Source organism: Calonectris borealis, chromosome 9 (genome assembly GCF_964195595.1).
Source record: "Calonectris borealis chromosome 9, bCalBor7.hap1.2, whole genome shotgun sequence".
NCBI lineage: Eukaryota > Metazoa > Chordata > Aves > Procellariiformes > Procellariidae > Calonectris > Calonectris borealis.
In genome coordinates, this window is record NC_134320.1 from 30,304,564 (window position 1) to 30,316,973 (window position 12,410).

A 12,410-nucleotide genomic window follows, 5' to 3' on the forward strand; every position below is an offset into this window, starting at 1 on the left:
CTTTCTGGTACACACAACTAATTAAATAACTGAAACAATTTAGAAATTCCAATGGACAGAATGATCAGGCTAGAGTTTAGAATAAAACTTTAGCTCAGACCCATGTAGCACTAATGCACAGCATTACTACTCACTGTTTATGTTGTCATTTAGAAAAAAGGCCAGCTGAATTCCTTTGTTGCCTGATGTATAAGACTGTTTTGGGAGTTTTATCAGTTACATCGTGGAGAAGCGGTTGTTTTAGGTTAAATTCATTTCAATTAGCAGAGAAGTCATTCATCCAGAGTAAACATGGCTTTTCGGTAATGGGCTCCGCATCAACTCATGGATATTGACAGCAACAGGAAAGCAGTTCTTGCAACACTTGGTAAGGTATTTGAGAAACCGGTTGCCACGTTTGCTTAATACTTAGCATGACATAGTTGCTTCCTGTTCTAGCAGTATAGTGTGCCAGCAGAAAAACACACCTTGATTTGGTATTTGCAGAGCTCAGTTTAAGTACAAAGTCAGTCATGATGCAGACTGCTGTGCTGCAGAGTGAATGCTGTTTCAGGTGTCATTTTCCAAGTAAGTTTCTTCTGGTCAGAACAGATTACTCCGGGAAGTAGCAGCAAATCTGATTATAAACTAAGTTGCTTGCTAGTAATTTTGGCCTTTGCTTTTAGAAAAAAAGATTTCATGATCTCTGAGTTTTGTAATAAAAAATCAGTCCTGGGGATATGATGTACCTGCTTTTAATTCAGCTGTTTTCTCTGATCTGTAAGGCACAGGGTTGATGATAGGAGTTCTGTCCGTGCCTGTGAGCCTGTATGGAGCCTCCTGCCTGGAGGTTTGCTACTAATTTTGATTAGAGGCAGGCCTGAAAAAGGTGTCTGTACTGATTAGGGAGTAAAACAGGAAATATAGGAAGATCCTCAGAGTAAAGTCTGAGGACTTCAAAATGAAACCTCCTAGAAAAAGAAGGGGCGGGAAACGGGAGAGTCACAGTAGCAAACGGGTAGAAAAATGGTGTCATTGCATGAGTACCACCATGCCCATTTCTTTGGGTGATCTCATTCAAAGCAATAGGAAGAAATTAGTTGCAACATGCAACCCAAACAGCTTTTATGAGATCATGAGAGAAGCCTCATGTGTGCAGAGCCTAAAACAGCTCATGAGGAAGCAGAAGGAAAATAGGCCGTGACATCATTGCTTCTAAAATCAGCCTTCTCGCTTTTGATAAGAGTCCCAATTTTTTGTTCTCTGAGTATGACTTTCCTATTGAGTAAACCCTAAGCTCATTCTTGAGTTACTTTTCTGATGACTCACAGGGGCATGGAAAGAAGACTTGGATCGTGCTGTGAGCATTCAAACAGCTCTGGCTCTGTGTTACTGGAATGGATGTTTAGTTGCTTAGGGAATGATGACCCATGAAAACGGGGAAACTGTCTGGCTTTGACTTCGCACAGTGCAAAACAGCAGGCATTCCAAAAAACAGCCAGACCTTTTGTCCTGTACAAGAAGTCACGTGTACTTAGGTCAGAACTGTAGCTATGCATACTCAGCTGTAAGCACAGGGCAAAACAACTGGAGAAATGGCAGGATCTAATTCATGAAACAGTTCAGCTGCATAATGCTGTGGAAAAGAGTAATTAATTAAAGTCTGACAATAAGTCTGCCTGGCAGTTTCTAACCAGTGTTATTTGGGCTTCTGTGCTCTCTGCAAAGTGGCTAAGACTCAGTTTGGTAGTTTTGTGAGGCTGCCCCAAGCTAGCAGCTTGGTTCACCCTTAGGCCGTATCTGCCAAGCTCTGGTATCAGTTCTTTGTACTGTGAGGTAGTGTGTGGCCTTCTGTACAGAGACTGGACATATTTATCATCTGACAGCCTCTTTCCCCGTGTAAGGTAGAAAAAAATTTTGAGCTGTAGTAAGGCTGAGCAACCTGCCTCATGTCGCAGAACATCTGCATCGTAATCCACGTTCTGGGAGGAGTGCGTTTCTAAGCAGTCACTAGGAAATGAGACTTTTGAAGTTCCTTCCTGAGTCTGGCTTCTAGACATATTTCATTTGGAAGATCACAAAGGAGGATCTTTTAGAAGGGAAACTGCTACTTCAAGACATATGCTTAGAAAGGACAATGAGTTTAGACAGCGATATTCATCTGTTGTTCTCCTAACTGTTAAGCGCTTCGCTGTCTCTGGAATCATACCCCAGTCACCCAGTTCCTGTGAATATGAAATGACTGAATCAAACTGAGGAGGTCAAAACGCTTTTCATATTTAAAACCTTGTAGTCTTTTGTTAGCTTAGGAGAGCAAAACTTCTGAAGTTCTTGAGAGATGGCTTTGGAGACATGTGGAAGCTATTTGAGTTGTCTGCTGATACCTCTTGCACTTTGGAGTGTTGTTGTTAACATCCTATTATACTTCCCTAATGGGAAAGCTTTGCATGCTGCCAGTTACCAGCTTCCCAACTACGTTTGGTATTTTGAAGGGATCTGTTTCTCAGGTGTGATGGTAAGTGTTGATTCTATGGATTTTTAATGAATTGCACTCTACTGCAAATAACACTGGATTACTGTGCAGCAATGTAATTGTGCTTTTAAAGAGAATACGTATTACTTCGTCAAAAACGCTGCAGGCAGAAAAACTTGATCAAACTGAAAAACAAATGACTATACTGAATGGCATGCTATGTATACTATTTAATTTCAAGTAAGTGTTTTTGCAGGGTTGATTGGTTTTTCTCTGCTGGCTTTTTGTTTATGTGTATTTTACACTTGTATTATGGAGGCAGGCACTATGTTGATTTAAACCTCTATGGAGATTGAGTGAGAGCTCTTTTACCAAAACAAAATGAAAGAAAAACTAAAAAAGCTTCTCATAACTGTTCAGATGTTTTTAAGAGTTGTATGCAGTCCAGCATTTAGAGGACTGGATACAGTTCACAATGCATCAAGTGCCACTGTTGTTAGGCTAAATACAGAAGATTGTCTCACTGTGATTAGCATAGTAGGATTTTCTCCATTACATTTGTAATATGTTCATCTGCAGCAATAAACTAACACAGAGTTGCCCACTGCTCATACTGTTTGCTATGTCCATAAAGAACTGTAGCCTCAGGGGCAGAAAGCAGTTACGTAATAAAAGTGCATGCACACAATCGGTATTTAAAAAGGTCTCATCTGCGTAAGGAAGGTGTTTTTATGAAGGTCCTGAACTGGAAGAGTTGTTATAACATGAGACATTCTTTTGAAATTGTGCATTCTTCCTAAAGGGGAAGAAAAACCTTATCTTTTCTAGCAGAGGAAAAAACTATCAGGCAGAGAATTTGAACAGAAAAGCACAGTTGAAAATTTGAGAAAAAGTTAGCTGCAACAATGACATTCATATTTTGAAGCATTTTTAGCCTTAGGATCATTACTAATTTATTAAAAACATATCTATTATCCTGTTACAAACAGGGAAGCAGCATGTGAGAGGTTAGTACTGTGATTCAGAAACATTCCCTTCTCATATTTCCCCTTTCAAACCAGTGCCTCCCTGGGTAGCAGTTTGTGGTTCTGGAGTCCAAATCTTATTTGTTGAAATGATTCTAGTATCAGGTTTAGATAATCCCATAGTCTGAGAAAAACAGTATGAATACTTGACAGAGAAAGCAAATGAAAGTCCAGGTGAATTTAACGAAAAGCTTCTACTACTGACTTTTTCTAGCATAACTGTGTTGATAGGGAAGGTGATACCCTGAGCCGTGTAACTGTGTCAGCAAGAAGCTGTTGAACTGATGTGGTCATATCAATAAAATATCCTTCCTTTCGTTGGTATTGATTCTTTCACTTGTGAGCTTGGTTTTATTCTTTCAGTTTCACTGGTATAGCTGTGTCTATGCTAGTAACACTTTGCTGTGATAGGAGGCACTGTGCTCTTGTCTTTCAAGTGCAAGAACTAAGTACAGTGACAGCCTAATAAAAACAGTCTGGTTTCATGGTGTGCCTTGAATAATTGTGCTTTTCTACTGAGCAGCTTTAAAATCTCAACAGAGTATAATAGATGCAGTCCCTACCTTCCATAGGTGAGGGAGACTTTGGCTTAATATCTGCAGTCATTTCACTGACCTTACAATGTCCCCTTATAGATTCTTCTGTTGGCAGTAATTCTAATAACACTGGAGTGTAGCGTGTTCTATTGGTGCTGCCAGAGTGAGAGCTGTAACAAAACCTACAGGGTGAGTCTGTGTTCTATTTTTGTGCATCTCTTCAGCATTTGTTCCGAGTGCCTTCCTGCTCCCGTGTTTCCAGCACATCCTTCTGCCCTCTCCACTGCTCTGTTTCTGCTTCATTTCACAGAGGAGGATTCTCAGTCGGGTTGAGAGGTCACAGAAAGTGTAACTCCTTCCTTCTGATGCATAAGCAGGATGAAAGAAAAATAAACAAACAAAAAGTCCTTGTAAAATAAAACAGGAACGTAGAAGGCCTGAGAGCTTCAATGAAGTGCCCCAACTAAATAGGTTCATCCCCTTGCTTGTATTATTTGGAAGTTATTTTTTTGCAGTAACAACTCAAAATACACTCTCTGGCATGCAAACATGTATAATGCGTGGTTGTGTTCCTCTAGCATTTTGGGAAACAATTTTGCAAAAATGCAAGTTTGAAAAAAACAAAATCCCCAAACAATATTTAACTGAGAGTTGTGAAACTGTCTTAAACTCTGTCTTAATCTTTATTTTGTATGTGTATGCTTACTATTCTTCACCTGGTATTTTTCTTTCTGAATATTGAAGATTGGGACAATCAAATGTGAAATTTGACCCCAAGAAAGTAGCTAGGCAGGCTGAATGACTGTATTTGCTGTGGACACTGTCCCCACACAGTAATATTTTCCTTTCTTTACTTCAGAGTTTTATTTCAATTGTGCTAGCCCTGCTTGGAGTTGCTTTCTCCGGATACAGTTGCATCATTTTTACCTTGGGGTTGATCCAAGGCCCCTTCTGCAATTCATCAGGTGGATGGGATTATATCTTCAAAGACACTGCTGGAGGGTAAGAAACATCAGCGTAACTCTTCGGGAACAAGAGTTCATCAAAACATTAGTCAGACAAATTCTCTGAGTTTTACAGAAAATGGCACGGTTTCTTGAACACAAGACCTATATTGGTGAGTGAGGTTTTTCAACTTCTTGAATGAGCACCAGAATCCTGAAAGAAAGTTATTTGCCTCCTTGTAAGGAAAGATGAAATGTAAGAATCTTTGTGCTGATCAGACCTGGAGGTCCATCTAGCTAAGTGTCCTTTATCTGGTGGTGGTCACAATCATATGTGTAGTAAAGAATATAAGATTAGAGTGAGTGTAGATGGATACTTTCTCAGAATATTCTCTCAAATTCCTCCAGGTTTTGGTTCAAAGATTATGGATGGCATTTTTATATTTAATAACTCAGTAGGTTTCTCTTCAACTCCTAAAGCTCAATGAAGTCTGTGGTTTGATCACTGGTAGTTTTTGCATACAGCTGCTGTATCTCATAAAACACCTAAGCGAGGTAGACAGTGTTGTCTGTGTCCCAGCCTCCTAAAGGCATGAAAGGTTTGGTTCAGATCTGTAACCTGAGGCTGCTTTCGCAAGATTTTACGTTCTCCCTTGAAAAGATCAAAGTTTTATAAGACTTGAATATTTCAAGTAATATAATGCCAAGCTCTTCCAGCTGTATTTGAATGCACTGAGGATTACATTTGTCAGAAGATCACAAACAAGTTCCTTCATCGTCCAACAGGATTAGTGCCTAAACTATGTTCTTCTCTGACTTAAGTCAGCTTTATTTTAAAACACTGAAGTGCATGGTGCAATCTCTGCTACGTATCACCAGCATTACCATCCCATTTGGAAATACGAAAGTGAGAGTTTGAGTTCAACATAAAAGGCCAGGTGCTGAATAATGCACTCCAGATTTGACTCAAAGAATTTCAGTTATCAATGTCTAGAAAAAAAGCTGACTGACACTGAGCAAGCGAGTCTAACAAAGATTCTTGCAGCTGGCTCCAGCCTATAGCATGTCTCCCAGTTAAAAGGGCACAGCCGGCACACATCAGTGGTGCACATAGCATTCTCAAGGATGCAAAGCATGGCTTCAGAACAACTGGCAATTGCATGCAGTGACACTTACCTCAGCTTTGCCATTTAGGCTGCATGCACTGGTTAGAATCATGGCATTGGGGTGTTCCTGCTCTCCTGCATCAGTTCCGGTACTGATGTCAGCTGGACTTAACCTAAAGCTGAAATTAAATCAATAAAAGGAAAATTCCCCTTTTAAACTTGGCTTCTGCCATTTGAAAAAATGGCAGAAGAGTCTGGCTCCTAAACCTGAAGCATGTAAAGCCCAATATGGTTTTTCCACATAGTGTAAGTAAAATAATGTGTATTTAAATTGAATTGCACCCACCGCATTTAATTTACTTCACGTTGCTGTTTCTCTAACAGGTACCTCACAGATTACCCTGCTTGGTCTCAGTGCACCGAACCTGCTAACATCGTGGAGTGGAACATCATTTTACTCTCTATTCTGATAGCTCTTAGTGGACTGCAGTTGATCATCTGTTTTCTCAAAGTGGCTGCTGAGTTGAAACGGACACTCTGTGGGACCTATTCTGTTTTTGTCCAGGTAACAAAATATCTGAGGTCATTTCTTCAGCATCTCCAAGTCAGTTTAGCTTCAGCGATTTCTCTCTGGTTTATGGAATCTCTATGCTACTGCATTTTTATTACCAGAGGATATGTACTGATAATAAAACTATTGTGTTTGATTCATCCACTAATTCCTTGTGGTATACAGGCATTGGTGGCTGCTCACTCTGACCTTTAAGGCTAGGATTGAGAACAAAAAAACGTGGCTGAGAATTCAGCACTGATGCTGAGTCCATTACTCCTATGTTAGCAGAGGTTCTGAGCATTCAGATGCTCAGAGGTTCTAGTGTTCAATTTAAAGTCATTCTTACCAATGTGGGGGTTTCAAAGCAAACAGACGAAGATGCAAGAGGTAATATGTAGCAGTCGTGACCTAGGCATCAGTTTTTACTATGTTTTCAGTAAGTTATTGAAACAATACCTGAGAGGGCTCTGCTTTGGGCAGAAGAATTAGTTGGAATCCCAGAGCTCAAGTGACGGGTGCTGCTAGCCTGCACGCTGGTGTGAGGTGTGTGGCACTCGCTTTCCCCAGCTTTGGAGGTAGGGTGAAATCAGACGTGCTTACTCCTCCCTGTCCATCTGCACTGGGATCGAGGCACCCTCAGGGTTTTTATGTAGCCAACAATCTCAGTGATGACAGCACATTCGAGAAAGATTTCTAATTAGGAAAAGCAGCAACTCTCAAAAGCACGCGTGCACACACACACGCACATATACGTATGTACACCTGCACACGCACAGAGTAGGGTTAGTTCTGCCATGTAAGTAGGAAACGTTGGGAGGGCAGGGCAGGTAAGGATGGCAGTGCCTCTGCAGCATGAAGTCTCCTGAGCAGTGCTGGTCAGCCAGGGCAGGGGAGCTGCAGGAGGGCCTTGGGCAAGAAGGCAAGGAAGAGCTTCTGGCAGGAATTTACTGTAACAGCAACCTACGATAAGGTCGAGGCCTGAGGCAACTTCTCTCAAAACATTGCGCTTGCCAGTGAAAGAGCCTCACCAGCCTGGGACCCAGCCCAGCTTCCCGTGGAGTCAAAAGCAATAGTCAGCTTCTCCCTGGGCGCAGAGCAGGGCCACCTCTGGAGCCCTGCGCGTGTGTTGGATTTAGATTGGATGTGGATGTTGAACAGTCGAACAACTTATATATTAACTTGAGCTGAAAAAAAGAGGGCAATTACTTCCTTCCTTTTTTATTTGCAGGCCAGGATTCTCTGAAAATGGCAAGAAAATCGTCACTGCTTCTCTCCCCCCCCACCCCCCCCACCCCCCCGAAAAAGAGAGAAATGGCTTCTTCAACATTTACGATGGTAGATTTGGGTGCTGCAAAGACAAATGAAACCCTTGTCTTAAACCTTTGTCTCTCAAGCCTCTCTGTTTTGGATGAAGTTATTTGAACTGTTTGACATCTACATTTTTCTAGTTGTTTTCTAAGTGTCTGGTTGTGCCTGGCAGTGACTCTTCAAGTTTTTGCCCTCCAGCTTGTTCTGGCAATAGGAAGGTTTGAATACCATGGAACTGCTCTTGCATTGAAATCACCTTTTTTTGAATAAACTGCTGTAAAACTGCTATAGAACTGCTTTTATATTCCCCTCTCTTTGTTTAGAATGTAGGAATATTTGTTGTTCTGAAAGGGCCTGATTCAAAGCCCAGTATGTCAAGAGGGGTTGTTCCCTTGAGAATTAGTGCACTGGATGAAGCCATGATTTCTAAATGAATAAATTTTAGTTGCAGACAGACCATGAAGGTCATGTCCTGCTCATTCTATCTTGGAAGTTCTTAACTGCACAAAGCAATTACAGAAAAATGTCTATCAAGTCTTCCTGTGGTTTCAGAAAGGCATCCAGGCCTGATTGAAAGATTAGATACCCAGCTCTGAATTCAACCGTGCGAATTAGCACATGTTAATAGCTGCACTGGGTTTCTTTTTATTTTATACTCAGAGGCAAACTTCTTTTTTTTTTTTTTTTTGGATCAAGTATTACGTTACTTGAGGGAATATATGAGCGCTGACTTGTGAGCACCCAGTGCTAGCTTACTAATACTCTTCTAAATTCTCTGACCTTGCTGCAATGGAAGGCTAATGTTCTTGACAATAATAATCACACGAAAAAGAATAATCTGTTTTAAATTAGCAGCTAAAAAGTCTTTTTAATTTCTCAAAGAATTATTATTTCATTCCCAGTGGAAATTCAGGGATTCACAGTAAAGTGAACATATGGCTAATTTGCAGCTGCATGGGCAACATTTGGCTGCATTCAGCACTCTGGTTTTGAGAGAATGAACACCCAGGGAAAGCGAAATATGTACTTCAGACTTGCAGTAATGCACGTATCCCTGTTACATCAGAACCAGTGGGATTCGGCTATATCAACATCTAATATTAAACACTGTTAGAACTGCAAACCATACAGTAAGTGGCAGCTGTGGGTAAGATATTTAGAAAAAATAGAGTATATCAGTCATTTAATTCTGTTTCAACATAATATTGAGATTTTGCCTTGATATTCCTTTACCAGATTGTTTTCAAAAGCTGATTTCTTCCTGTAAGATTTGAAGAATGCATCTAAAGTTTTAATTGCTTAGTTTCTATTAAGTTGCAAGAAGTAATAAAGAAATTAATGATGTTTAAGAATGGGGCTAGTCTTTTGGGAGACTGTTCAAGGTGGCATGGATGTTCAGAGATGCATGATAAAAAGGCATGATTACAAAATGGGGACTATTTGCAACTGCACGCTTGTTTTTCCCTAGGCTTAAATATATATCATATTGTATATGTACCTAAATGATAATCCCACATTCCTTATGGATTTGTGGATATTGTTTGTGGACAGAAGGAAAAGAAAGAAAACTTAACAATCAACCCGTGCTCCTACCAAACATCTTGGAGAACCTTGCTGATTTCATGCCTGCAAACCATAGAGCTGTTTATTTTGAAAATGTTAGAAATATTTGAAAAAAAGTTTTGGTTATTTGGATGACAAATAGTATGTGTGGGGTAGATATTTAAAGAAGAAAACCCCTAGAACTGCTACATATTCCTAAAGTGAATGGCACCATTTCACTGAGGAGAGCAAACAATCAGGGTATTCTATTGAGACTCCAGCTCGGCCATGGGGAAAATACAGGCTTATCTTTAGGCAAACAGGGCTGGAAGACAGCAATGAAATACCTTAAAGTTACACCTGGAAACTCTTAACCCTTTATCTTGCTCCTGTACGTGTCCTTTCCATTTTTCAATAACTTCTGTCTCTGATCATGGAAGGTCTTGGGCTTGGCAGACAGGAGACACAAAGAATAGTATCTAGTTTGACAGCTTCTTCCATAGTAGTATTATTAGTGGCTGTACCTAACCACTGGCAAGACTTGACTGTCTTTAATTCATCCTTTTTTTTGTGATTGTGTCTTGTGAATTTACATTTTCACTCTACCACGGGCTGGTATCTCCTGTCTTGGTGGCTTAAATCAAAGAAAGAGATGTGTAATTTAGTTCTTGTTGGAGGTATCGATTCTGCAACCGTCTTTATCCATAATCCAGATATTGGCATCTCCATTGCCATCGCCAGACTCAACCGTGACCTGACAGCTCAGCTTTTAAATGGGCAGTTTATTAATTTGAAATTGGTGGTAAGAATACTAAAGGCTAACAGTGAGTTGCATTTACAAATTTAACAGCTTGTTTGACACAGGGCTTTTGGATGTAAGGCAAAGTTAAACTCGATCTAATCAATTTAAGTCCTCATTCAATCCTAAATATGGTGTCTCTAACAAGAGGTGCTACAAACTGTGCCTGGTAGCAAAACCAAGATTCCTGTAAGGAGTATTAACTGACTTGAAATCTGGACATAACCAGCGACTCTGGTGGTGGTGGTTGAGGCAACGTGATCATCGGGCTCTCCAGCTGCAGAATACAGACCTCACCCAGAGAGCAGCAGAGAGAAGGGGGCCACAGAGCCAGGACAAAGCTCACACCACGCTGGCATAAGAGAAACCCTTTTTTGAAGAAGTGTTGCTGAACCTGAAGTGCATGTGCTGCCGGCCACACATAAAATACCCTGGGCACACCTGGAAGAAAGATGCAGATTTGAGTTTATAAACTTCTGCAAGTGAGGAGTTAGTGCTGAAATCTAGAGGTAAGTGTTCCAGCATTATTTGTTCCTCAGAGCCAATGCATTTTGCCAGAGTATTATGATGCTGTGTCTGAAACAGGAATGTCATTCATTTAAAACACTGCAACTAGAAAGAGCTGCAGTTTGACCACAAATAATTGTGGGCAGAGATCTGCAGTAAAATACTGTGTAGCCCCATCCACCTTTGCATTTTGGGGCATATTATTCCTCACGTAGGTAAAAGTGAGTCTCACTGAAGCACAGTTTCCTGATTGCGAATTCCTCACGTTGGATGGAGGGTTTTTTTCCACATTGAAAAAGAATAGGGTGGCAGAGGACAAATGAAGCTCCCCAGAAATTTAAAGGGTGTTTACCTGGAAGGGTTTGCAGGAGGTCAGAACAGCAGCATGGGCAGCAGACTATAAACACATCATTCAGATCAGGGAATTATGAAGTTGTGGGGTTTCAATTCAATCTCACTGGGAGCTTTTGTGGAGACTTTTTTGTCAGAATATTTTTGGGTTTGTTTTTTTTTCCTCAAGGAAAATTTTTGAAGTAAAAGGTCAGCTTTATATTTTCAATGCAATTTTGAGGACTTTCAGAACACTCACAGCATTTCAGCATCCTCAGTATGAGAAATGAGGTATATTGGTTTAAAACAATAAGGGGATATTCAAGACACCAAACTGCAGACTCATAATTTAACCAATTAAATGAGGTGCTCAGTCTTTTTAGGCCCTGTCTACCAGAGGAGAGAGGTTCCTGCTCTTCAAACACCCTCTGAGGATAATAATACAGGCTTGGGAAGCTCAGTCACCTCTGTCAGCTTTTTGAATTCCTTAAGAGAAAGATAATAGGAGTGTGCTCAAGCACACGAATATCTTAAATGTTGGGTGACGCAATTAAAATTGGTAATGGAAAAAACTTGCCTGTCAGAAGTTTTTGTTTTATCTTTAAATAAAAACAACATGCAGTTCTTTTGCAAATCAAGAAAGAGTAATTTAGAGGAGTCAAGGGACTAAGGCAAAGAAATGATCATGTTTTTACCCTTAAATAAATGTGGAGATTTCAAGGATATCGCTTGTGTGGTTTTTTTTCTTCCTCAGTCCGATGGAAATTTGAACAAAACCAAACCAAATAGCCCACATATACATGAACAACTCTGTTAGAGTATTAAGGAATGACTTTGAATTTAAGTAGTAAAAGAGCAGGTAAACACTTTCTCATTTTTACCTCAGTTAATTTACAGAATGGGGCATATGCAACCTGTACAAGCTGTTCTTTCCACTGAACCACTGACCTTCATCCATGGCAAAGAAAAAAAAATTCCGTACAGAAATCATTTTGAGCATGTGATGCCAACCTGGGAAACTCCAGAATTTCATCATAGATTCAATCAGATTTCGAAAACTTGGCTTTGGCCACAGTCATTTAGACAGAAGCAGAATCCTCCATTTAATGCAGATGTGTAGAAGGTTCCAAAAGGTAAGATTATGAACTTCAGTATTCTGACAGTGCCTGAAATTTTGTATATGAATAGTGATTAAAATTGGTAATTTATCTGTATACCACAGTCCTGGTAAATAAGGTTTAGATCTGTATGTCATTAAAGGAAACCTGTCGTACTTTAGTTATGTTCTGAATGTTAGTTAGTTCTATC

The 12,410-nt window shown here is 40.2% G+C and overlaps 1 protein-coding gene across 2 annotated transcripts; it reads left to right on the forward strand.

Moving 5' to 3' along the window:
• Positions 1 to 2,007: 2,007 nt before the first annotated feature.
• TM4SF18 (transmembrane 4 L six family member 18) lies at positions 2,008 to 9,268 on the forward strand. Of its 2 annotated transcripts, XM_075157590.1 has the most exons (5): positions 2,063 to 2,494; positions 4,113 to 4,202; positions 4,873 to 5,015; positions 6,448 to 6,628; positions 7,845 to 9,268. In XM_075157590.1, exons 1-5 carry the CDS (start codon positions 2,318 to 2,320, stop codon positions 7,857 to 7,859), a joined length of 606 nt encoding a protein of 201 aa, XP_075013691.1. In that variant the 5' UTR covers positions 2,063 to 2,317; the 3' UTR covers positions 7,860 to 9,268. The 2 variants fall into 2 exon arrangements, with proteins under 2 accessions (XP_075013692.1, XP_075013691.1); XM_075157591.1 differs by lacking the exon at positions 4,113 to 4,202 and having other exon boundaries at positions 2,008 to 2,494.
• The last annotated feature ends 3,142 nt before the right edge of the window (positions 9,269 to 12,410 follow it).